The sequence below is a fragment of the Saimiri boliviensis genome, chromosome 10, assembly GCF_048565385.1.
Source record: "Saimiri boliviensis isolate mSaiBol1 chromosome 10, mSaiBol1.pri, whole genome shotgun sequence".
Classification (NCBI taxonomy): domain Eukaryota; kingdom Metazoa; phylum Chordata; class Mammalia; order Primates; family Cebidae; genus Saimiri; species Saimiri boliviensis.
This window is the reverse complement of record NC_133458.1, coordinates 16168123-16195645: the sequence shown is the minus strand read 5'-3', so window position 1 is coordinate 16195645 and position 27523 is coordinate 16168123. Positions and strand designations below refer to the sequence as shown.

The 27523-nt window shown below is 46.3% G+C and overlaps 1 protein-coding gene across 1 annotated transcript in view; it reads left to right on the top strand.

The window, feature by feature from the left end:
- TMEM178B (transmembrane protein 178B) overlaps positions 1–27523 on the top strand; it is a 416789-nt gene that overhangs the window by 370450 nt on the left and 18816 nt on the right. Inside the window, exon 3 of the mRNA XM_003929769.4 lies at positions 3409–3546. Within this exon, the coding sequence (XP_003929818.1) occupies positions 3409–3546 (138 nt within the window). The remainder of the gene's footprint in view (positions 1–3408; positions 3547–27523) is intronic.

Genomic DNA, 27523 nt, shown 5'->3' with positions numbered 1-27523 from the left:
TCTACTAAAAATACAAAAAATTAGCCAGGCGTGGTGGCGCGTGCCTGTAGTCCCAGCTACTCAGGAGGCTGAGGCAGGAGAATCGCTTGAACCCAGGAGGCGGAGGTTGCAGTATACCAAGATTGAGCCATTGCGCTCCAGCCTGGGCAACAGAGCAAGACTCCGTCTCAAAAAAAAAAAAGAAAAAAAAGAAAAAAGAAACCTCCACCTCCACACACCGAAAAGGGATAGGCCCAGAAGATGAATGTGCTGGCCCTTTATACTTCCTGTTTGTTTGTTTTTGTCAATATATGATATTTGTACATTTTTGGGGTACATGTGATATTCTGATAACATGCATAGAATGTATAATGATCAAGTCGGGGTATTTCGAATATCCATCACCTTGAGCATTTATCATTTCTTGGTGTTGGAAATATTTCAGCTATTTTGAAGTACACAATATGTTGTTGATAACTGTTGTTACCCTACTCTGCTCCCGAACATTAGAATTTATTTCTTCTAACTGTATATTTGTGCCCATTAACCATTCTTTCTTTGTCCACACCGTCCCCAGCCTCTGGGAACCATTATTCTACTCTCTACTTTGATTTGATCAGCATTTTTAGCTCCCACATATGAGTGAGAACATGTCTTTCTGTGGTCTGGCTTATTTCACTTGACATAATGAACCCCAGTTCCCTCCATGTTACTGCAAATGATAACATTTCATTCTTTTTATGGCAGAATAGTATTCCATTGTGTGTATGTAACACATTTTCTTTATTCATTCATCGAAAGACACTTAGCATGATTTTGGTATAAAAACACGTAGATCAGTGGAACAGAACAGAGAACCCAGAAATCCACATACTCAGCCAACTGATTTTACAACAAAGGCAATGACATACACCAGGGAAAGGACACCCTCTTCAGTAAATGGCACTTCAGTAAATGGAAAGACTGAATACCCATGTGCAGAAGAATGGAACTAGGTCCCTGTCTCTGCCCAGGTACAAAAATCAACTCAAAATGGATTAAAGACTTAAAAGCAAAATCTAAAACTATACATCCTGTTTAAGGAAGTACAAACTCCTTAAAGGGAAACCTCCTTTTCATTGAAAATAAGCTGTTCTCTCTCTTTTCCCCTATCCACTACCTTTTTGCTCTTGAAGATGGTGGGGAGTAGAAGTGTTGGTAGTAAAGAGTATCTCTTTTCTTAGAGATGATCCAAATAAGATCACATGTCAAGTGGGGACCTTTCTGTATACTGAGACGACAGCTCAGGTCTTGGTTGCTCAAGAGTCTCTTGTGATGGTGGAGAAGGCAGGGACTAAGGTACAGGGCTGGTGGCCGTGGAGAGAGCATTTGGGGAGATGGAGGGAAGGACAGCACGAGTAGTTCAGTAAGAAGGGCAAGAGCGCTCCTTGCTTCTCTGACTGGCTGTGGCTCCCCATGCAGGCCGTGGGGCTCACAGGTTCCTACTGTGATCAATCGATGTTTTCAGCAGTTCCATCTGACACATATGGTGATATGAGCAGGGGGTACAGGGCTGCATGATAATCAGGCACCCTGAGCTGTTTCCATAAGTGACTGTGAGCATCACTTCTACCTGGCTGGGGCAAGCATCCCAGGTCAGCCAGGGCAGGCAGGGTCACCCTAGGAGAGCAGGAACCTGCCCTGTGGCTCTCAAAGATCTCTGTCTCTGTGTCCGGAGCCCTGTCCTCCTTCCTCCGCAGGCTGCTCGTCAGCGGAAGGATCTGCCGCTGTTCCCCTCCTGTGCCCGGTCCCTCCCCACTCCCGACCAACTTCCTACCAGGCCAGGGGCTGTCAATGTCTGATGGTCAGTGTCAGGAAAAGAAGGGTGGCCTAGGTCCCTCTACAGAGGGGTCTGAAACCCAACCGCACCATAGGTCCTTTTGTTTGCTCTGCTGGGGTTCCGTGGGGTGACTGGAGTGAGAGAGAGGAATGGAGGGGATGGGACCTGGACACCTTTTGAGGTACGTGGTCTCTGAGGTGTTCTCCGAAGAGACCTGCCGAGTGTTTGTTTCTCAGAGAAAAAACTGTCCAGGCAGCAGCTGGTGCGCTTGCATGAGGTGTTGATGTATGTGGTTTACTTCAAGCACTTCCCTGTGACAGAGAGGGATGCCCAAGGGTCCTCCAGGATGCTCTGCAACCCACTGGGGAGCACAGACCCTGGGGCAGAGGCAGAATAAGTAGCTTTGCTCTTGTGTGGAGCTTCATTGGTGGGGTTAGGGCACAGGCTTTGATGTGGGTGGGTGGAGAGGGGTCCCAGGGAGCTGTGGTGGATGCTGGTGGAGGGTAGAAGAGTGGGTGGCATGACCAGGAGGTCAGAAGGTAGAGCGATGGATGAGGAAAGTATGCCCGTAGCTTGATGGGGGTTGGGGTGCAGTGGGCACATGGAAGAGCAGGGGGGTTGAAAGCAGCTCTGGCTGCTTCTGGGTGCAAGAGGGCAGGGGTTGGAGCTGGGGAAGAAGTCAAGCCAGATGCTGAGTGGCCAACCTAGCCATGGCAACAGCTCTGCCCTCTGCCTTCTGCTAAAAATACTGCCTTTCCAGACAACCCTCTTCCTCCTGGAGCTGATGGGTCAGCCAAGCGTAGAACAGAGACGGGCCTGACTCAGAAAGCAGGGTTGACCTCGGGATTGGAGGAGCTGAAGCAAAGGCCAAGAAAGGGGTCTGCTCTGGAACTTAGAGTAGAGCAGGAAGTGTGACTTTCCCCCGCAGCCCTGGGTGCAGGGAGAGCTAAGCCCAGGAGCCAGCTTGGAGGGGAAGGAACAGAACACCAACCCCCGCCCCCCACATTGATAGCTTCCCCTCACATGCTATCAAGTCGGGGTGTTTTGAATATCCATCACCTTGAGCATTTGCAACCTCTTAGAGAGACCAGGAGGCCTTGGCAGGTACAGCCTGACTGCCCAGATCCAGCAGCTGGTTCTCAGCTCTTGGAGTGGCTGAGTGATGCTATGTTTGGAAGCTGAGAGCACTGGACAGGTCTGGGTTCCAGTCCCTGTTCAACCACTTACTAGCTGTATGCCTTTCAGCAAGTTGCTGCAATTTGCAAATAGGAATAAAAATCGTACCTGTCTCAGAAGGTTGAGATAGATACATAGATAGGTAACACTATGCCTGGCACAAACGAGGCACAGAAGAAGCAGTCACGATATTGTGATGATCTGTCCCTGTGTCTAGGCGGCAAACTGCTGTAGCATGTTTGTGCACACAAGGATAGAGTCACCACAGGGGCTTCTCCCTCTGCAAAGATCATGTGCTTCTATTTGAGAAGGTCAGGTTGCCTTTCTGCCCCTGGAGGGCCCCTTCCTCCCTGCTCCCACATCACAGCTGGGGTGTACCCTGGCCCTCAGTCCCAGGCTCTGCTGCTGACTGTTGCTCGCCTGCTTCCTCACAGACCTGCGCAGAATGACGGCTGGCTTCATGGGCATGGCGGTGGCCATCATCCTCTTTGGCTGGATCATCGGCGTGCTGGGCTGCTGCTGGGACCGAGGCCTTATGCAGTACGTGGCAGGGCTGCTCTTCCTCATGGGAGGTAAGGCTGCAGGCTCGGCTGGGGGGTGGCAGTGGACAAGGTCCTGGTTACCAGAATTTGGGGAGAACGGCCAGAGGGGACCATGACATGACTGGGGTTCTCATTTACTCACCCACTGATTCGCAAGCACCTCTTGGGTTGCTTTTAGCTCCTCATCACTGCGCCAGCTGTTGGGGATGCAAAGGAAAATAAGACACAGTCGTCACCTTCCACTCAGATCTGACTGCCCGTGTGGAAGAGAGACATTTACAGAGATAATCATGAGACGGGTGGTTACAGAGCAAGCATGCGCCCAGGAAGTGTTCGGGGATTTCATTATATGCAGGCCCTGGGCATTGGTGTGGGAAGCCTGAAGCAAGTGCTGCCTGGGCAGTTTCTGTCCAAAAGCCCATCTTCGCTTCTGACTTACAAGTGCTAAAGCTGCTCCCCTTTTAAGTAAGGTGGTGGTGGGACAGGATTAGACCCTCTCTTATATCTGTCTCTCTTATGCTACGATTGTACCGTCTTGTTCATAGGACCATTCCAGTGTCCTTCTAAAGGGATTCTGCATCAGGAGAACTGCACAGCTATGTGGGAATGGGGTCCAGTGGGAAGTAACAGAAAGTCCACTCCTCTTGTGCGTCTTCTTTCCCTGTAAGAGCTAAATTGTGCTTTTTGGTTTCCTGGTTTGAGTCTCAGTCCCAAGCTGAAGCTGACCACTGGGTATGTCCATCACCATCTACTTCTCAGACAAAGGTAGATGGATGCGTTGTGTGGGGCTCAGCAGAGGGGGAGTTGGGCTTGTACAGAGGAAATTAGAAATATTTATGGAAAGAAGGAAAAGCGAGTCCTGCATATAGAAACAAATGTCAGTTAGACTTTAGGCACCTAGAGCAAACACCCAACTCAGGTCTCTTCTATGAGCCACCAGGCTATAGGTTTCTGAACAGAGGCAGGGGGTGAAGGAGTGGGCCATGCTGGCTTTTTGTCTGCAGGTCAAGCTGGGGACAAAAGTGAGTTGCTCTAGGTGTATGGAGAGATCCTGGGGGCTAGTGAGCTGTGGGATTCTGCTTGAGTCCTGAATTTATTGAAGGCCTACCCTTATTCCCTTGAAACATAGCCAAAGTCAAGCAGGGTATTTCCAAGGAAAAATCACTCAGGGCTACAAAACCCTCTACTATTAGAGTCAGGATGCCCCACATCAGAGATGCTTCCTTGGTGAGCCTCACACCTGTGGTTATGGCAGAGATTGGGGGAGGGAGGGAGACATGGTGACTCTGTCTAGCAGTTCCACACTCCTCCTTCTGGTCTCCCACAGAGACAGAGGTTGACAAAACCAAGCATTGCTTCCTTGCTCTGTGCCTCAGGATCCCCTTCAATGAAACAAGCAGTCAAACTAGCTTGATGATTTCCACACTGTATTTTAGCAATGGAACCTTTTTTGGTTTTCCCTTTGAAATCCAAATCTTATGTGGACCCCCAAAATGTAAAAAGATAAAAGTGGAGCAGCTCTGTTTGTAGTGAGTGTTCTCTCTAAGACTCTTTTGGATATATAAAGGCAGGCTCTGGTAAAACAAGGCTTTCCTAAGGCTCTAGAGAGGTCTCCCAGGAATCCGAGAGAAGCTGAGCAAGCAGGCCTCGGGCAGAAAATGAATCCGGTGAGCCCTGGGGGCTGGCTCTCTTTCATCTCCACTTCTTTGACGGCATTGGAGGCTCCTGCATGGTTTTCCATTCTGCCCTATCTTCAGGCCAGGCACAAGGTTCAGATCCTGCCCAGGTACTAAGTCTCCAGGACTTTTCAGGTCTTTGACAACTTCCCTCTAGCCTCCTGAAGTCAGCTTCCAGAGAAAGAGATTGTGTAATTGGCTGGTTTATCTTTTCCAGCCAAAGAACACACCACTGGTCAGATAATAAAGGGACAGAACTGAGTGACGGTTGTTGACCAATAGATGTGACCGTGGTAGGGCCACTGGGCTATGTCCCACTTATCTAAGACCTTGGTGAGCACTGTCCCAGGATGGAGTGTGGGGGCAGACAGTGAGGGATATAAGTATGCCTGGAGCCCTGCCCTTGGACTGCTGAGGCACCTTTCAAAAGCCCAGGGTTCTGGGGAGGAGCTCTGACAACCCCTGGGCTTAATTAGGAGTCAGAGGCCCCTTTCTATAGGGTGAATGAGTGAGAGCCTTGCTTACCCTTGTCCTGGCAGTGGTTCTCAGCCACTGTACATTTAGTCACCTGCAGTGTTTTTAAAAAATACCTATGCTAGAACCCCACTCCAGACCCATTCAAGTGAAACTTCTGGGGGTGATCTTAATGTACAACTAGAGTTCAGAACTAGTGGAAGAGATGAACTTTCCAGCTCCTTCTAGTGCTAATATTTTATGGTACTAGGAATGAACTGGTTGGCCAATACCTTTCAGGATTTTTTGACCCTGGCCTTTAAGGACTATTTCTGCATACTTCATTCTGCAAGATATAGGGCAGGGCTAAGATGGGGCCTTGATTATTACTGGGAAAGTTCATCCAAGCCTTTAATACAGAGGGGCCCCGGTAAATCTGCTTTTTAGGGACATGCGATTTAGTTTTTCAAGTGGCAAAACCATTCTTTAAGGTACATGTTAGCATCATGGAAAGATTTAGGGAAGCTGCTGTTCTCAAAGCTGCCTCTTGCTGACTGGCACCATCCAGGTTGGAGCAAATCCATCCCATCTACAGACCAGGTCACCTTATTTGTTCTGGTGCCTTGCTACCTGTGTCCCTAGGTGAAGCCATGTCTTCTGAAAGAGTCTGAGGAAGAAAGGGATGTCCACATACCTTATGGGTACCATTAGGCACCAACAGAAGAGACTAGAGAACAAAGCCACTAAGAACTGGTCCCTTGAAGGGTGGTCTTTCTTGAAGTTGACTTTCTCAGGAGTTGGAGGGCATGCCATTTCTTCTCTAGTTAGGGTTCTTTCCACCTGGGTTAGACACAGCCCTGGGAGTCCAGAAGTCCCAGGCAGCTGACATCTGCTGACTGTGAGCTAGGAACTAGGGAAGGAACAGACTAGAACAAGCTGCACCTCCCCTTTCCCTGCTCAGTAGAGCGAGCAAACTGCCAGCCTGGGGCATCAACCCAAAAAAGGATGCCTTGACCTCTAGAACCCTGTATGTCAAAGAAACGTATCAGCACCACCCCTCTCAGAACCTAGCCAGTCTCTCCTCTCTAGGAGTTCATCTCTAGGGCTTGACCTGTTGAAGAACTTGGAGAGCAAACCACCCGTGACAGCCATGTCATGGATACAGCAGAGCAATCAGCCACTCGAACTGTAGAGTTACCACAAAGTGGGACAGAAAGGCCCCACATCCTTAGCTCTCACCCAGGCTCAGGTTGCAGGCATCTATAACTGAGCACAGACAGAGTCCCAAGGGGTAAAATGGGGCTGCAAGTGAGAAGGATGGAGGACAACATCTGCAGTGCCTGGAGCTGGTTAGGCATAGCCATGGATGTGGAGCAGGAGCAACAGGAAGAGGCAGCAAGAATGAAGAAGGAAAATTTAGAGGCAAGGGTCCAGAGATGAAATTGCAGGTGACTTCGGAGGAAACTGCCACGACCAACATGAAAATGGAAGAATCCTATTCCCAATCTCTTCTCTCTTCTGATATGAAGGAAGATGGCCCGAGCTGGGCACTTTTCTGTTCCTCATCAAAGTGGGGGCCCCCGGGAAAGAATTTGCAACAAATTGTTTGCTCAGCCGTGAGAAAATGATTAATTAAGTAGGGCAGCTTTGCTGGGCCAGGGGGCGGGGGCAAGAGGGATCCAGTTTTCCCTTCGGCAGTGCGTTCAGGGGAGAATCCTGCCCAGACTGCCAGAGCACCATTTGTGTGCTTGATGAATCACCAGTGACATTCAGAAGCTCAGGAACAGGATGCCACCAGTGAAAGACTGCAGGCAAGGGAGCACATGACTGCTGTGAGTACCTGTGATTCTCTTGCTGGGTGCACCTCAGTAGCAGTTCGAGGATACGGATCCCTGCGATGAGTGTAAACATCAATGTATGCCCCACCCCATCAAGACCCCTCTCACACACCCTCCCACACTCCCTGGAAGACATCCACCACCTCCTCCCCAATTCAGGTCTAAGGCTCCATGATCTTTTGTCTAGGCTAATGCTGGAGCCTTGTCTCCAGACGCCCTGACTCCACTCTGGCCACCCTGCAATCAGTCCTTTACAGAGCAGTTAGCATAATTTTATTTAAAACCATAAATCAGATATGTCCGTCTTCCACCATCAATGGTCCAATAGATTCCAGTTGTACTTAAAATCTGAACTCCTTACCCCTCTTTAGAAGCTGTTTGTAATCGGGCTCCTGCTCTCTCTCACGTCTTTCTTGTTTCTTCCCCTAAGGTGGGGTGATACTGGATGTCTTTCATGGAACACCCCAAAGTTTTACTTCAAGGCCCTGGATCGAGCTCACCTCTTTTCCCATAGTGTTTTTTTTGTAATGCCTTGTGGATGGCTCATGTTTCCAGTTCAGGTTCCATCCTGTTAGAGAGGGCTTTCTTCACCACCCAGTTTCATGAAGCCACCCAGGCATGCTCTACACTTTATTTAATTTTCTGTATCACCCTTTTTATTTTGCAAAATATTTGTTGCTGTGGTGCTTTAATTTTGGCTGATTTCTTAGGAGCTTCAAACAACAAACACTTATTATTTCATAGATTATAGGGTTCAGAATCCCAGGTACACCTTAACTGGATTTTATGTGGAAAGTCCCATAAAACTGTGATCAAGGCGTCAGCTGGGGCTGAGTTCTCATCTGATATTTGAGGTCCTCTTCCAAGATCACAATGTTGGCAGAATTCATTTCCTTGCAGCTGCAGAACTCAGGGAAGTTTGATTATTCAAGGCCAGCAAGAGAGAGAATCTCTGACTTCTTCCATCTCTGACTTCTAGACCCTCTGTTCATTTGTTTGATTTTTAGTAGACCTTATTTTTTAGAACAGTTTTAGGTTTATGGAAAAGCTGAGCAGACAGTAGACTTCCCATAGTATCCTCTGCCACTGTACCCGGTTCCCTCTGTTACTAACATGTTGCATGAATATGATACATTTGTCATTATTAATGAGTAAATATGTACATTATTATTAGCCAAAGGCCACAGTTTACTCAGATTCCCTCAGTTTTCACCTGATGCCCTTTCCTGTTCTAGAACCCCATTCAGGATGCCACACTGCACTTTGTTCTGAGTCTCCATAGGCTCCTCTTGGCTGTCACTGTTTCTCAGACTTCCCTTGTTTTTGATGACCTTGGCAGTTTGAAAGAGTACTAGTGAGGCATATTGCAGAACGCTCTTCTATTGACATTTGTGTGATGTTTTTCTTATGATTAGACTAAGTTAGAGGTTTTGGGGAGAAAGAGGTAAAATGCCATTTTCATCACATTATTTCAACACAATTGATAACTGTTGATGTTGCCCTGATCATATGTTTCTCATGTTTCCACACTGTAAAATTATTTTTCCTCCATTTCCTTCCAAGGAAGTCACTATGTGCAGCCCATACTTGAGGAATGGGATGTTAAGATGGAGTGCCAGGATGGAGATGCTCCTTTAGGATGGTGTAGCTACGTAATTTGGAGATCTTCTGCATGGGAAGAGATCTGTCTCTTCTCCCCCATTTATTAATTTATTCAGTCATTTATACCAGTGTGGACTCATGAGCGTTTATCTTACACTTTGGGTTTAATCCAATACTACTTTCTTTTGTTGCTTTCATTGTTACAGCTCTGGCCATTGGGAGAGCTTTCTGTTAGCTCCTGTGCCCCTTTGAGATACCTCCATCCATGTGGGTTTTGGTTTTGATTATTTTTTGTTTGCTCGCTTGTTTGAGCACTTAGTTCTTGGCACTGCCAGGTGCTCCAGGCTCATGTTACATATTTCCTGCCCCAGTCCTGAAATCAGCCATTTCTCCAAGGAGTTCTGTTTCCTTTTATTAGAGAAAGGTATTAGAAACCAAGATATGGGTGCTTGGGTGCTAGGTGTCTGAAATGTTTCTAACATTCGGCATTGGTTCATTGTCTCCTTCCCTGAACTTAGATATATGCTCCATGCTCTCCAGAACTTTGTCTGCTTTAGTGAATGGATACTTTCCCTAAGGTATCTCTAGTGTCGGGAACAGTGTCTGTGCTCTTAATAAATATTTGTGGAACAAATATACTGGAAAAGTGAATTGTGTGTAACAAACAAAATATTTTGATTCTGTCTCAATAGAGTAGCAATTCTTCAACAAAAGACCCCATCTTATCTTCTGTTCTTATTCTAATCATCTCTGCTTTCATGGGATTTCTTGTCCTCTTGTTATCTTCATTTGAACAGACCAACGGTCTATCTACTTCTGTTATAAAGTATCTCAAATTCTCTTTGGAGGTAGAGTATGAATTACACATGAATTCATGAAGAGTTTTCTGTCTTGAACTAGAAATGAAATGGACTTGAGAGACCAGCCAGTTCCACTTCCTTGTGTCACCAGGTAAAAGTAGGTATGTCAGGTTGTCCTAGGTCACCTGGCCAGTGAGTGGCAGGGGAGAGCTGGAGCCCAGCCTGGGACCCAGACTGCCTTCCTGCATCCCCTGCTCTGCCCCTGCTTTTGGCACCCCATGTTGAAGATCTGTGTCCCCACAGTCCCTGCTGCTTCCCACACTGGCACAACTCTGGTTCTGGGCTTCTAAGTGGGTGCCAGTGTGTGTCATTCACTCTGTGTCTCCCCCTCTCCTTTGCTTCTCTTCACAGAGCACAAAGGGGCATATGGAGGAGACCGTGGCCGGAACCAAGGGCAGGGGTGGTAATGAGAAAAGGAAATCATTAAAGTTCCTTTTCCTACCACCTGCGATCAGTGTGACCTTTTATACCTTCCCAGTCAGCCAGGGGGAACGAAGAGAATGCCCTAAAGAAGCTCAGGCTATTATGTTTGAGTGATTGCAGTGATTTGCAAACCAATGATGCCACATGTCTGGCATCTATGCCCGCTCCACCAAGCTCACCAGAGAGCAGTTCAGCTGTGTGATGAACCCGACACTCAGCATAAAACCCCTCTGCTGCTAGACAAAGACCCTGATGGAGGCCTGGGCATTCTGAAAGTATACCAGTCTAAAAGGAAAAGTCCAAGGCCATGGCCATCTTGCCTGGAGGACTGTTTCTTTTAGACAGTAAAATGATTTAAGGGATCTTATAGAACAACATGCAGGTTTCCTCACCAGCCTTTCCTCTCTAGCCTCTCCCCACTGTTATTCCCAGCTTGCTGTGCTTAAAAACACGGCTAGGACTGTGTTGAAAAGTAATTAAAAATAATGGCAAAAATAATGGCAATTACTTTTGCACCAACCTAATACAAGTTCAGGAGGCATTATGTCTCAAACTTCATGAATCTTAGGTCGGAGAGGGGAGACATGGAGTAAAGAACCATGTAAGTTAGATATTTTGGGGAGGGAGAATATTTTCAGTAAGTTAATGACTTGCTATGAGGCAAGCTTATAATAATCCCTTGATAAATGGTAGCTGTTACTGTTCTATGTATAGCTTAAGTGAAGTCCATTTTAATAGGCAGAGAAGTCTCTGTGATCTATCATGGCGAATCAAGGGCAACTCCTGCATAAAACCCATCCCCTTCCCCTGCCAATCTGCTTTTATAGTTTTATGTGAGATTTCACTAGAATATCACAACTCATCTCTTGACTTTTGTCTTATAATCTTTCTTTCAAAGTCCCGATTCAGACTCACAAACTGCTTCATACCCCGGAATGTATCTTGCCTCTTGGAAAGTGCAGATTTCAATATTAGCACTTGATGGTTACAATTAACAAATCAGGGAAGGGATAAATCATGTCTCTATAAGACATTTAGGGGAAGAGACACATTGTCAGGAAGACCAAGAAAATACATCCAGGCTTACCTAATGTACCTAACGTAGGATGAGTGGCCAGAATGCACCACTTCGGTAACCCAGGGTGCAGGAGGGCTTCATTTTCATGCTGAAGCTGGGGCAGACCCAAAAGATTTTCACTTTTGCCGCCCAATGGGAACTGCTCCTCCTACAGATGTGGGGTTCAGAAGAGAACAGTAAGAAGCCTTAGCCCTGTGAATCCAAATCTGGCCAGTGATTAAAAGCCACATCAGAGGCCGGGCGCGATGTCTCATGCCTGTAATCCCAGCACTTTGGGAGGCTGAAGTGGGCAGATCACAAGGTCAAGAGCTCAAGACCATCCTGGCCAACACAGTGAAACCTCATCTCTACTAAAAATACAAAAAGTAGTCGGACGTGGTAGCACACACCTGTAATCCTAGCTGCTTAGGAGGCTGAGGCAGGAGAATCAATCGAACCTGGGAAGTGGAGGTTGCAGTGAGCTGAGCTCGCACCACTGTACTCCAGCCTGGGCTACAGAGCCAGACTGTCTAAAAAAAATAATTGGAATGCCCTATGACTTGCCTGCCAGGCCTTCAGCAAAGCCACGGTGCTGCGTGTTCACCAGAGCCAGAGGATTCTTTGTCATTGATTTTCCAGATGGAAATGCTAAGACAGAGCAGGTCCTGGAAGGAGATGCAAAGGAGGATGGTTGGTGAAGGCATCTCAGAAAGTTTCTTTGGGGAGAGTCAACCCTTTTCTACACTTGCACGAGAGCTGCCTTCTATTCTCTGCCTCTTGACTGGGGGGTGAGAGTCCTAGTTAAGTAGAATCACCCAATTGAAGAGGGAATTATAGTTTTGTCATAGAGAACCAGTCCAGGACCAAAAGAGTCTTGGCTCAGCCATGTGGCCCTAGGAAAGTTTCTTATCCACTTGTCAGGCCTTGCTTCAATTTTCTTATCTATAAAAGAGGTCTAGTAACAGGACCCACTTCGAGCACAGCTGTGAGACTTGCAGAGTTAATACATGTGCAGGGTTCACAATGATGCCTGGGTTGTGCCCAATACCTTTTTAGGTATTGTTATTTAGCTACTGACATACTTCGTTTTTTGAATAACCACCTTTAGTGACACTGCTTTGAGCAGCGTCATCCCATCACTACCATAAATATATGGTGCGATGCTAGGTAGTAACAACCACAGAGAAAAATAAAGCTGGGAAGGTAATAGAGATGGGGGCATGGCTATTGTTGGAGAGTGCACAGAGGGCCGCTCGTGGTGGTGACGTTTGAACAGGGCTTGAATGGAGGGGCAGGAAGCCATAAGAAGACTTGAGGCAGAATCACGCCAGGTAAAACAAGCAGCAAGGGGAAGTGTCCTGGGAGGGGACTCAGACCCCTTGTTGGGTCTGAAGAAGTTGAGCAAGAAGATGACTGTGATGGAAGCAGCGTGAGAATGGAGATGATTCCACCAAGGCAGATCATGAATGACCTCAGAGGCGTGGTCAGGGGCTGATGCACTCAGGGGCATCCACCCGCATTCTGCTTGCCCTGCCCTGCCCTTCCTCTATTTCACAGTTTACCCTGGGCCTCTTTATGGGCAATCATTTGATACTGTAGGACTTTTATCAGCCTTTCTGGCTATGTCAGCCTCTCTACCACCTGCCACTCCCAGTTCCAGTGAGTGGGGTGCTGTGTCTGCCCATGTCTGGGGAAGCCCCAGCAGGGTTGGGGGGCTGGCATGTGCCCCCTGAAGATGTTGCAGGGGCACCCCCACCATCTAGCCAGTACCAGCTATGTAATTTGCAGGGCCCAGGGCAGGATGAAAACCCAGGACCTCTTGTTCACACATGATTAAGAATTTCAAGACAGCAACAGTAGAGAATCCAAGTAAGTGGGCGACTGCAGAGGTTGCATGCTCATGAAGCCAGTTCTGCCTCTAGCATTGTCCCAAACTTAAATGCCCTGACCCTGGAACACCATAGCCTTTTGCTGCAGGGACTCCCAGAGATCTTAAGGAACCAGATCTAGTCTTCATTCCACTTGTAAACCCCCTTCTCCTTAACCAGTCTGCTGTGCCTAAGACTACCACCTGCCTTGGATGATTGAGTAATCACACAAAGCGTGTGCGCCTCTTATGGCAAAAGCTACTCCCCAGATATGGAGGACACAACCTGTTAATCAGACAATTGCTTCTGTGATAACAGAGAACACACCTTGCAAAACGTTGGCAGGGCCTCTCGGGGAGGGAGAAAGATCAGAATTTATTGAGAACTGGAAGTTTGATTTAAGGCCATTATTTCAATGTGGACATGTGATTAAGGTTGGGTAGGAATAATGAGATAACAATTGGGAAAGAATAATGACAGTGTCCTGAATTGGTGGGAACAGCAAGGTGAAGATTTTCAGGCCAGGGATTCAGAGAATCTTGGGGTACTTGCTGTCGGTTGATGCTTTTGATGAGAGTGTTGGTGGATCTTTTGGAAAGTTCCTGTAATGAAACAATCAAATTATTTATTATTTACTTGCACAGGACAGTCCCAGAGTGTAAAGGAGATGGCAGAATACAAAGCCATGTTCCAGCAGACAGTAAGGTCAGCTTTTGGTTCTCAGTGTCCAGACTGAGGGTGGGATAGACGATTTGGGTTCTCTCTTAGGATGAGTGATTTCCCCCAGCCCAGTGCCTTCCCGGCTGGCCTGCCTCCACCACCACAGCTGTGCTGGACATGTCCAAATGACTGAGGGGATACAGTCCAGTCTTGGACTCAGATCCCCACACCCCAGGATCTCCTCCTCTCAGCATTAACAAGACCCTGTCTTCTCTGGGGTGGAAATCACTACACTGTGCTGAGTTGGAGTCCATTGCTTCCATACCATGGACAGACAAGCAAGGTGGGCCGGGAGAAGGGTGGGCAGGAGGAAAGAAGGTGGAGAGGGTAGATGAAGACCACCTCCACCACTGAGAGGTTGTCGAGAAGGGACTGATTCCTCCAACAGCCCTTTCAGTGGAAACAGAAAGACCCTGAATGTGATGATGACTCCACAGTGCTGGATTGCCATGGAAACTTAGATGATTTCTAAAGTAATTTCAAAAGTCTCCCTCCTCGTAGCTCTTCTGGGATGCTCTTACAGAGGTTTGTAAGCTTCAGAGAAAGGGAACTTGTCAGGCAAGCTTCTGGCCCTTGAAACAAGTCAGAAATCAAAGAAAAATGCTGGTTTCTGAAGTAAATGAAGAGACCCCTTTTATTAGGCTTAAAAGCTGTTCCTAGGAAACAGGAGGGAGAAGCAGGTGAAAGAGAAGAGGAATTTTCTCTCTCCTGTCCTCTGAGGATGGGGCAGTGACTGCAGGGGTCAGGGGACATTGAGAGTACAGGGGTTAAAGACAGGTAAGAAGTGACTGAACATAGCCTGACCCAAGGAAGGGGGGCACTCTCTGTCCTTCTAAGGCTTCTTGTCACCTCCACTCCATGATGGCTGAAATGTGCTAGACAGTCTAGAGCCTGGAGGATGGGATTGAAGTCATTGGACAAACAGACCAGACAAAGGGACCCCAAGATAGGCTGCGAGTGCATTCTCAGTGAGTAATTCAGAATGCGCAGATAGGAGGGAGGGCACCTGGCTCCCTCTGGGTACCAGAGACTCAGAGAACTGTCCCAGATCAAGAGCCGGGGAGCAGGGCCCCAGCAGCAGCCCCACAATGTGCCTCCAGGCACACCTTGGCCCAGACAGCCTCTCTGATCCTCACTGTGGATGATGCATCCCTGCAGAGGAGGTGAGCAAAGCCTGGCCAGCCTGAACCAATCAGCAATTCACACAATACAGGGTCCTTTAAGGCCTAGGGGAGAGGGACTCTGTGAAGGTCTCAAAGCATTAGACTCGAGGGTCTTATGAACACAGTCCCTAAGTTGTAAAGGAATTCTGCTCTCGTGGACACACCTGCTCATCCTAACAGAGCCTGGGCTACTGGGACAGGCAGGAAACGGCTTGCGTTTTCTCACCATGTCTGACATAATTGGGGAATGAGGGCCTATGCAAAGCCACTGTGCCTCCCTGACTTTCTAGAATCCTCCTGATTTCAAACATACTTTCCAGTGATTAGATCATTTCTCCTACCTTACGTCTGGATTTGGGGTTTGGAAAATACATTCACCCTATCTATAAATGCTATCAAAAGGTCAAGGACTTCCAAGATGTGGCCGTGAAGGAGGTTCACTTCAGTGAACCATTGGAACATGCCCAATGCTCGTTGTTCATGAAATGGACAACCAGTTGTTAAGTACCTACTAAGCCCCAGGTGCTGTGGAAGAGAAAATAAAATCAAACCCATCTCTGCCTCGGGGTTGCTCACAATCTTAGAGAGGAGTCAGGCACCTGGATCAATAAGAGAGAAATTAGCTGTTTTCCTTTTCAGGACTGAAACCCTTAAGTGCAAAATATTTAAAACAAATTTTTAAGAATTTCATGTTGTTTCAGCAGAAAAAAAGGACATCGCCAATCCACCCATCCACCATTCTTGGGGCAGGAAGTTTGGGGTCACCCAAAAAGGGAGGAAAGGGGCCATTTATGTTTTGAGTAACACCTTACAGTGCACAGCGCTTTAAAGGGAGGGTAGGGTCTCATGTGACCTGCAAACCCCCACAGGAGGCGGGTGGAAGAGGTAGAGAAGGAAGAAGATGAGCAGACAACCTACACCAGGTCAACAGTAGGCACTGTTCCCACAGTCTCTCCTTTCCCAGCAGCCCTTTAAGGTCAACATTACCACCCTAATTTTGCAGATGATAAACTAGACCCAGGGAGCCATGAAACAAGCTTCGAGTCCTGCAATCAAGTCAATGATGGAGCTTTAATCTAAGGTCTTCAGAATGGTACCCATTTTTTCTTCTGTGTTCCTGTGACAGTGGCAGGAAAGAAAGGATTACTGGGAATGCCACCTGGGGTAAAGGAACAGGCTCGAGGACATAAGCAGTGCACAGACACAGGCTTACTCACATGCATTTGTTCACATCCATAAGCCAGAGGGTCCTCCTCCACTCCCACCAGCAAGGGGCAGGCAGACGTTGTTTGGGGTAGGAAGGAGAGAGGCCAAGAAGGCAAAATGGGGCCACTTCACTTCTGCTACCAAAGTGTTAACAAAGGCCTCAGGGCCAGATGGAATTAATGCCATCTGGAGTCAGACTCAAAAGTTCTACAACCTTGGGCAGATTTCTCCTTTATACACCTCCGTATCACCATACCTGCCTTGTAGGGTTGTTGTGGGAATCAAATGAGTTGATGTGTCAAATGCTCAGAACCGTACCTGGCCCATAACGAGCACTCAGTACGTTTTTAATAATGAGTGCTCAGTTTAGCACTGACTCCTACATTCTTTGCAGTACCTAGCACTAGCTTAGAGTTTCAGGACCTTGGACACATTATTCCCAAAGCCAAGATTCAAACTTAAGTCTATTTGATTCTGAAGCCTGGGCTTTTAATTAGCATGCAGCACTATCTTCCAGATGATCATTAACTTACTGACATAGCTGTGATCCTCAAATAGCTCATGACCTGTGAGGGTAAGAGATGACCCCACACAGCCATCTCATCATGCATGGTAGACAAAGGGCATGTTCTTGGGCTGGCAGGAAAGAGGAAGCTGGTTCTTTTCATAAAATATTTCTTAGAGAAATAGGAAAATAAGCCTCTTTGGCTGGATATATGAACATTTTTATGTGTCTTAAGACAGATGGCAAAGATTGGGGCTCATGAGGCGGACAGGATAATCCTTACTTATTCTTTCTAGAGCTCTACTGCCAACCCACTTCATCTCTTGGAGTCTAGTCTCTGTTCCCGCCATGCTTGAAGCTGGTTTCTTGGAGATGTGCTTACTCCTGGCTGTTCCATCTGTCACCTATCCTTGACCCTCCTGTTCCTGACCTCACTAGGGTTGACCTCGCTCCATCTTTTGGGAAACTCTCACTTCTTGTCTTCTATAACAATACACTTTTGATTTTTCATTTTTTATTTGCCTTTTTTGTTTCCTTTGCTCTTTTCTACCAACAAATATAGGCTTTTGACTCCTTTTCTTTTTATCTAAAAACATGTCCCCTTGTCAACAAGACCCACCACCACAGCGATGATTCTGTCTGCCCAGATGAATCTGGAACATGTGTATGGAACAGTCTTTCCTGAGCTCTGGCCTCATATTTTAAAATGTTTGCTAAACATCCCCACCTTTCTGGAACTTCAAACATACCTTGACCTGGATTTGTTCTTTCTCTCTATATGTCATGTATGTGCTTTATGTTTATTGAGTACATGCTAAGCGCCTGACTGACTGTAGGTACCCAACACATATCTGCTCCTATCTTTTCCTTCCTCCAGTGAATGAGCTTGTTTTCTTCACTTCCTTGCAGATCAGTCTACTACCTGAGTCATCTTCCACTTTTCCATTTTCACCCTTACCTTTCTTTTTTTTTTTTTTTTTTAATGAGATTGAGTCTTGCTCTGTGGCAAGGCTGGAGGGCAGTGGTGCAATCTCGGCTCACTGCAACCTCTGCCTCCTGGGTTCAAGCAATTCTTCTGCCTGAGTCTCCTGAGTAGCTGGGACCACAGGCACGTGCCACCCCGCCTGGCTAATTTTTTTGTATTTTTAGTAAAGATGGGGTTTCACCATGTTGGTCAGGACAGTCTCGATCTCTTGACCTCGTGATCTGCCCACCTCGGCCTCCCAAAGTGCTGGGATTACAGGCGTGAGCCACCGCGCCCGGCCTTCACCCTTACCTTTCTATCAATTGCCCACATCTGCCAGTATTTCCTTTGCAATATTTTTTGCAGCTCATTCATTTGTTTCCATTCCCTGAGTGCCATCCGGGCCCTTGTTACTATTGCCTTAGTTTGGGAGTCATTTAGCCCTTGGTGGAAATCTCTGTCCCTACACTTAGTTGCCAACCTCTGAGCCTGCATTTTCTCATCCTTAAAATTGAGATAGTACTTCCTACCCTGTAGGATTGTTGTGCAGATAAAAAGAATTAATACGTAGAAAAAGCACCTAGCAGAGGGTAGGCACTCTGTAAATGTTCGTTTCCCTACCTTCCACTAAATTAATCCTTTACAACATACTGCTTTTGTAAAATACACTTACGTCATTTCTCTGATGAAAACCTGTTTTGCGGCTCCCTGTTGTTAATGGAATAAAGGCCAGTGCCCCCAGTCTGGAGTTGAATGTCAGCCACAATCTTGTCTCATGTGCCTTAGCCATGGCCCTGTCTTCCACTCACACTGGCCACTCACTGTCATCGCCTCCGTGCCACCCTTTTCTGCCTATTGAAGCTGGAAGCTGTTGTCAAGGCTCAACTTACAGTTAGAATCTTCTAGAAACCATTTGGAATGATCTTACCTAGACCGAGGCTCCTCCTCTGATCTCAGACCTCACTTTGTCTCATTTTGATGGCACTGGCCTCATTGTGAGTGTATTGGATAGTAGTGATCTAGCCATTTCCTACCTTTCCTCTGAGTCAAAACCTCCTTGGTAACAGGGGCTCTCTTCCTTGTGGGTGACTCCAGTGGTTATTTCGCTCATCTTTATTTTAAGGTTTCTGGTAACTTTGACTTACTGGGCTTGGGACCTTTCTGCTAAAGTGACTTGAATTCTACAGCCAGTGCCTTCTTTCTCCAAGTCTTTCAAATATTTGGAAACAATACTATCACACTCTTAATTATCTGCTTTACAAACTAAGCTCAGCTAAGTAAGCATCGCTTAGACACCTACTGTGTGCTAGACATCGTGTTAACACCCAGGACACACAGATAGAAACTTGTGTGGTTCCTGTCCTTAAAGGCTGCCCAGGCAAGTGGTAGAGGCACGTAAGTGCTCAGAGCAGCTGATGACTAGTGCTGTAACAGGGCAGATTGTGGGAATATGGACAAAGGGAGCCTCCCTCTGCTGGGGAGTTAAGAGGCCTCGCAGGGGAGCCAATGATTGAGGCTGAAGCAGGAATGCCCTGTTCTTCTCATTGCCCCTCAAAGGGCTTTTAATGTCCATCTATTAAAAGAAACTGCTCCTAGACCTAGCATTGGCAGCTTTTCAGAAGCAATATGCCAAGTCTTTATTTATTCATTCTAGTTTAGGATTTCACATGTCATTAATACATTTCCATTTTTATATATCGCTATGTAACTAAACTCTGTTGTGAATGAAGCAAAAAATCCCTTTTTTCTAAAAAAAAAAAGAAAAGCATGAGCAGCTTTATGTAAAGTTAAAATGTAAATCTAATATGATATGTGACCCTCCAATTTTGGCCCTGGGTAATAGGGAATGTCAAAAGCTGTGTCCTTCGCGTTACCACCCTAGCAAAACCTAAGAATCTCTTCTTGAAGTTGCCGCTGCACTCCCAGGCATAATTTATTTAAAATAATAATTAATGTAATTACCCCTCTGGCTCAGCTCTTAACGTTTTCAGATAAGTTACTTCGAAATCACATTTCCCAAAAGCCTCTGGCTCACAGCTTTTTGTAGCCCCAAGCAGCGTGGCTAAGGGAAGCTGGGCAGCTCTTCTCTTCTACTCTCGGCGTTCCGCACAGACCCCGTGTCATAAAGCAGGAAACTTCTCTCCTATTGTTAGGAGGATGCAGACTCCACCTTTTCAGGCCTTACTTACTAAAGGAGAAGAAGTGACTGCCTCTTTCGTGGTGAGGTTGGTGGGAGAGAAGGCCGAGCCCACGGGGCCCAGCACCCTTGGGGTCCCCTCCCCTTGCTCACTCGTCCACATGGTCAGCCTTCCTGGGTTCGAGGTCCAAGACCTAGGCCAGCTTCAGGAGGCCATTTTGGGGACCTGTCTTTCTTTCTTTCTCTGACCCAGCAATATGAGTCTGCACTTCTGGGCCAGTGTTTCGGCTCTACAGACTCAAATGTTCCCTTAGGGAAATCCTCCTAAAAGGTAAGCCTGGAGAGAAAGCACTGGGGATCTTGGCTTTGGCCATGGGACAATGGAGCAAGCCACGGTTGCCACTCTAGCCTTGTCAGTAACAGAGCTGGTATATTTCTCCTCATCTGCCTCCTTTCTCATGGTTCTTTTCTCATTAGAGTTTGAATTCAAAAGGGAGTAGGGATGGTGAGTGAATAATTCTCATTCCTCAAATAAATCCCCAAGAGGAAAATAGAGCTAAAAAGGCTGCCAGGTAGAGACCCATTCCCAAGGCAGAGGGTTGTGGGGGGGACCTGAAAGGGAAAGAGGACATGCCTGATGGGCTGAAGTCGATGCTGAGCTCCTCTGGGTCCTCTTCTGACCACCAGCTTCCCCTGTCCCCTGGTTTAGTTCCTGACCTGTTGAGAAGCTACAGGGATTCTCATTGAAAAATATTTAATGCTCTGATCTTGATTCCTTTCTTGACCTCTCTATCCTAATCCTCATAGAAAACTCAGGTCCCTCCAGGAGGAGTCCCCCTTCTACCTGACACAAATAATGTGTGAAGTTGTATACAGGTCATGATAGGTTTCCCTAGTTCTATGAAGTAGTCAAATTTTACCAGCTGGGCCTGAGCCTGAAGGGCCCTCAGAACCTCTTTAGGGCCACATTCAGTAATGATAAGCCCTCTTCTTCGAATCTCACCAGCTAGTTGATGAATCTAACTTAAAAACCAGTGTGTAGGTCCCACTGGAGGAAAGGAGAGTTTGCTTGTAGTGATTTCAGTGCAACTGGAGAGACAGTCAGTACAGATGTACATGACGTTGCTGTGATGAGAGGCAACGTAAAAAGTAGCTAAAGCATGGGTTTGAATACTGGCTGTAGTATTTACTGTGTGACCTTAGGCAAATTACTTAACCTCTCTGTGCCTCATTTTCACCATCTAAACCATATTATATTGCTTCGAGGATTAAAAGAGAAAGAGTTAACATTTTTAAAGTTCTTGGAACAATGTCTATCATATTATAAACATTACGTCCAAATGATTTATCTATATAAAGCTGTGTATGCATCCAGTGACCCCATGGTGGGGTGACAGCATCCAAAATTCACTTGGGTTTAGGTTTTCATCTCAAAAAAAGGCCAGGGCCAAGCTGACAAATGTGCCGGGCACATGGAAACGTAGCCAAACCAGGTGGCAGGCTTGCCTGATCTTTTGGCTGCCACCCCAAGCTTCTCCCTCTACTAATTAACATGGCATTGGCGTGAATCAGTTAGGGCAGAAGCCAGAGAGATTTCATTCAGGACACAATTTATTCCAGACACTTAAACAGCTGGGGCCCAATCCTTCCATGCTTAAAATCAAGGCAGTTGAGAGCTGAGCCTCATATGCACATTGATGTCAAATAATGACATCTAATGGTCTCATCCACCAGCGCTCCGTGCATGTCAGGAGGTGAGAAACAGTATCCTCTCCAGGTAGTTCATGTTTGACACAATAAGTGACAGCTAGTTCTAGAGGAAGTCAGTGAGTATGGCACCTTCTTACTCCAATACCCAGAGTTGTAGGATCATTTAGATGAAAAAGATGTACCATAGAGATATGGTCCTACCCCTGTATTTTATGGTTGAAGAAATCACGATCCAGAGAGATGAAGCGATTTGTCCACTTACGGGCAGGCATGGGATCAGAACCCAGGTTTTTTGATTCTTGGTAGTGTATACTTTCCACAAAACCACACCCCTGTATGTTGTAGCTCCCCTTACCAGGAAGCTGGTACAGGCTGTCCTGATATACCCCTGGTCAAGAGAACCTTATGACTACCAAAACAGGAAGTCAAATGCAATGCTAGATCTGTGTGTACTGGACCTCTTGCCAGCCCTGGAGAGTGATGGGGCTTTCTTTGCAAAAGCCTTGCATGGTACCTAGAAAATGAATGACCAGAGTAACCAGGAAAACGCAATGCCAGAAAACGTCTGCAGGAAGTTCTGTGTGATTGTAAGCATCCTTCCCCAGCAAGACACCCAGGGTAAGGTTTCCCTCTGCCCTGCAGATTCTTCAAGTTTGCTCCGTGGACCACTGTCATTCCCCAGAAAGAGTTGGCTAGAAGGAGGCGAGAGAAGAAAAGCAGGGGCAGGAAGATGGCACGCTCTAAGTGGCTTCACTCTTGAAAGCGCACTAATCACAGCTTGAGGATGCTCCTTACTGCACAGCTGTAGGTGCCACTCTCAGTTTAGTTAAGAAGCCAGTTGGATCCCACTAACTCTCAGCTCTGAACCAAGGCCCAGATGGATGAGAAGCTGCAAAGATTCACATGGAAAAAATATGGGATGCTGTATTCTTAATTCATTTCCTTTCCAGAACTCTGCTTCCCATCCTAATAGAAAGCTCCAAGCAGATCTGCACAACCTTTCATTTCGCGGAGCATAAAATATCCAAGGTCAGGTGGGCCAAGTGGAGTGAGCTAGAGGTTGCTTCCCCTGGAGGATTGTTTTTTTAACGAAAGCAGTGGAAGCAAGTGGAATGGATGGTTCTCGGATGTTTTTGCAGCCAAATAATTTGAGACTTTACAGCAAAATCAAATGTTTGTACTGTCACATGCTTTGAGACCTTCAGCAAATTATGTAACTTGGGATGACTATGTCAATTACATAATTTATTTGCTGTAGATATGCTAATACATATACTCATGCATATACGGATGCATATATATATAATCTTCATAGACATGTATATATATGTATGTGTGTATACATGTGTACATCTGTATAATACCACAGCAACCCCAAGAGATACAGAAGATACAGAAACTGAGACTGCACTTAATTCAGCCTAGCCTGAATTAATCACTGTGAGTACAAAATGGCTTCCTCATAAGAAAGAACAATGGTGGTGTTTTAGCCAAAGGAAGAAAGAAGGAGCATATGCTATGTAGATTAAAACTAATAAAAATGCCACTCTCATGGTCATTTAATAAGAAAGAAAGTGTGGTGTTACCATCAATGGCAGCTCTATATTCCAGAGAAGCCAGGGTCAGAACATCTGTTGCACTTACAGAAGGTCCCCAATTTGGATATTTACTGCAGGATTCTTTGTGATACTGAAAAATGTGCAACAGTGTTGACATCCATCAGTGTAGAGGAATAGTAAATTTGGTACATGCATACGGTGTCACATATTTTGTGGTTGCTGAGATTTGATGTATAGGCATGGTATGTTATCAAAAGCACATTAGGTGGTCAAAGCCAGATACAGAAGAGTAGGTGTGATTTTATAGGTATAAAACTTACAAAAATATGTAACAACAGAAAGAAAAATGGAAAGAGTACACACCAAACTGTTGATAATGTTGGCTGAAAGTGATGGGGAAGTCAGGTAGGAAGGACAGCTTCTATTCAAGTCATGTATATATTTCTAGTTGGATGGTGATCTTTTCTCCCAACTTTTTATTACTGTTATACTTGAGAAAAATAATAAATTAAAAGTAAGAGAGCAAACTTTTTTTTTTTGAGATGGAGCCTTACTCCCGTCATACAGGCTGGAGTGCAATGGCATGATCTCGGCTCACTGCGATCTTCACCTCCTGGGTTCAAGCGAATCTCCTTTCTCAGCCTCTTGAGTAGCGCCTCAGACTCTGGAGTAGCTGGATGGGTTACAGGTGTGCGCCACCACACCCAGCTCCCCAACTTGTATTCTACAGCAATTTCCAACACTTCTCTTGGGGCTAGTTCCTTCTTCACATCCTGGTTGAGATATGAGCTTAACAAGCTTCTTCACAGACCCACCAATGTCATCATGTACCCCCACTGGAGGCTGTAACCTCTTGGATCTAGGAGATAAGTTCCATTACCAAGGAGGGTCTGTCTCAGAAGTGTGTCTTGGGCACAGAATAAAGGGTCCTGAGTGAGCACTTCCTCCGTTCTCTGTTGAGAGCAATTGCTCTCTGGGGTAGTATTTACCCTGGGATGGGACTGAAGGAGAATGAAGTGGGTGATGGAGATGAAAACAGCAAACGTTTTCTTGGTTTTTTGTTTTTTGTTTTTTGTTTTTTGTCCTTGAGAACAATTTTTCTTCAATCTCACTTAAAGCTTTCCATTTCTAATATTATACTTTACATGTAGAAAGCAATTTTAACTTTTCACAGTCATTATTATGGCTCTTCAAAATAATCCTGCAGAGAGGGTATTATTCTGATGCTGAATTCCTGCAAAAAAGGAAAAAAACCTACCTTCTGAAATCCAGGGTGTCCAATGAAACACAAGGAGGGTGTGTATGTGCATGGGTGCATGCATGTGTGCACACACACACACACAATCACAGCAGTGTAATGCTCAAACACCTCGGCAATCACATAACAATTTAAGAAAAGGGAATGAGGGAACAAGGCATGGTGTTTACTTCATTCTCCTTTAGGTTTCAGTGATCATATTTGTACTTACGAGCTGCACAGCCTAGAAATCGCATTTGTCCAAGTGATAGGAATTGAATGCTCAGTGCTGTGTGTTATACATAAGGAGACACCACCACCATGCCAGTTCTTGAGAAAGTCACAGGCTAGCTGAACACAAACTAAAACAGAGAACAGGAGGTGCAATTAATTGGTAAGTTGCTGTTTGGGACCATGAAAGTTTTAAAGATTCAGAAAACGTGTGGATAATCTCGTGCTAGGCATACTTGGGGAAGATGTCCTGGGAGATTCAGGACTAGGATTAGACAGACCATAACGGATAACTTCAGAGACTCTGTGTAGACCGCATGGAGGATGAGAATTTCGGATTCCAGTCCAGGAGACAGTACAATGGCACTTTGACCTTAGTAAATTCCCCTTGTCATGAAACCCTTTGAATACCCTGCCAGTGTCCTCTTCCGTTTGCTCAGCTCTTGGGATGGCTTCACAAGTTTGTAAAGGCTCTAGCTTTAGTCTAGAGGCTACCAGGGCCACTGATTTTATGATACAGTCTAAACATACACCCAAAAGAACAAACGGATTAATGGGAGTTGAGCGGGAGTGAGCATAATTACCTGGGTGAGGGAGAATAGACGCAGAACAAAAACAACACAAGATGCCTAACAGCTATTGTTTTTGTATGGCCATGTTAGATGCATGTTCTAGCTACAGGATGGCCACAAGGTCTGGCCACATAGATATTCTTACTTCATCCTGTGTTGCAAAGTAATATTAATAAGCCAATTATTATATATTCACCTGCTGTATGACTTTGTCAGAATGCTATGACAAAATACCACAGATCAGGTGGCTAAAACAATAAAAATTAATTTTCTTATAGTTCTCAAAGCCGGAAGTCCAATCTCAAGGTGCCAATAGGGTTGTTTCCTCTGAAGCCTCTCACCTTTGAGTTGCAGGTGGCCTCCCTCTTCTGTCTCTGCATGAGGCCACCACTCTGTATGCGCACGCCCCTGGTGTCTCTTTTTATGTCCCAAACTCCTCGTCTTATAAGAACAGCAGTCAAATTGGATTCGGGCCCACCCTAATAGCCACATTTTAATTTAATGATTTCTTTAAAGGCCCAATCTCCAAATATAGTCACATATGAAATACTCGGGGTTAGGATTTCAACATACGAATTTTTCAAGGGCAAAATTTACATGTTTCCATGGCCATCCGTAGATGTGTAAAAACCAAGGGAGAAGATTCCGGGTTCTACGATAGGAATCTGGACGTATTCTCTTTGGAACTGAGGCCAGCCTCTATGAATGGACCAGTCCTTTGCATTGTGTTGCTGTGTCCCTGTGACATGCTTCTACCTGGGAGTAGAGCAGCCATGCCCTGTATAAACACAGCATCAGGAACACAAACCCTGCTTGCCCAAGAGGCATGACTCCTGAGTTCCACTCCTGCCAGTGTCTGCCTAGAGCCTTTGCACAGCTTACAGAACACTGAGTGATTTTTGCCCCCAACTCCGAGTCCCATTGCTCTCAGCATGTTCTCTTTCTCAACACATCCACCCTCCCCTGCCTCATCCCGACAAATCCCTTAGGCACCTTTGATGTAAAACCCTGTGACCTGCCTGTTGAGTGCTGATGATGCAATCGTGTATCATTCAATGGTAATTTATATTCCGTGCAGGTCTGAACAAAGCTATAAAATGCTCTTGAGAGCTAAATGCAGCTGAAGCATTTAATCTAAGCAAAGGCATGGTTTTGTATCATCCACTTCCCAGTATGGATGTGCCACTGTTGGAGGAGGAGGCACTCTTCTTCTGCTTGCTGATTTGCTTCTTGTTGGTTTTAAAGATTGCAGAGGGGATAGAGGGAGGTGTCTCATGGAGGATTTGTGCTGCTGCTTCTCTGACCTCCCTGACACGCACACGCACACGCACGTGGGTGTTTCTCCAGAACCTGCCTTGCAGCGACCTGTGGGGCTCGGGTCAGAACAGAGGCCCTCTCTCCACGTAGCAACAAGGGAGGAAGCCAGGGTTGGGGATCCGCAGACACCATTCCTCATTCCTGGGAGCAGAAAATGTCACACAGATGGATATCTGGCTCTAGAAACCTGTAGAAATTGTACAGCAGTGAAGTTGTGGGCATAACCTGGTCACAGAAGGAATAGATATTTGGGCAAATGCTTGTGCACACGATGTGTAACTGCCCTGAATCTCTGTGAGAGGCCTCGTGAGGGCCTCGGTTTCCTAGGAGACAGCTTCTTGAATTAGTAAGAGCATTTCTGCCGCCTAGCCCGAGGCCTCGGTGTTGATAGTATTTCTCCACAGGGTCCATTGCTGTGTCATGACTGCCGTGGCTTCTCTGAGAATCCCTAAGGGGAATGGAAACACATGTTCTAGCCTCCCCTTTCTGTGTTGGAAAAGCCAGCAACAAGCACCCAGGAAGCACCACCTCATCCGCCTTATACACCTGCAATTAGCACTCAGAGTGAGCTGAGTAGGGAGCTCACTCCCTGACTCTGAATATCAACTCAGAAATATTTTGGTCATTAACCTTTACAGTGGAACTGGGAAAGAGCTGTGATTGGGTGGCTAATTGTTCCCTGGTGACATTTCAGGATGACAAAAGAATTAGCTAGCCGGGCGCAGTGGCACACGCCTGTAATCCCAGCACTCTGGAAGGCCAAGGCGGGTGGATCACCTGAGGTCAGGAGTTCGAGACCAGCCTGACAAACATGGAGAAACCTCGCCTCTATGAAACATACAAAATTAGCCAGGTGTGGTGGTGCATGCCTGGGAGGTGGAGGTTCCAGTGAGCTGAGAGTGCGCCACT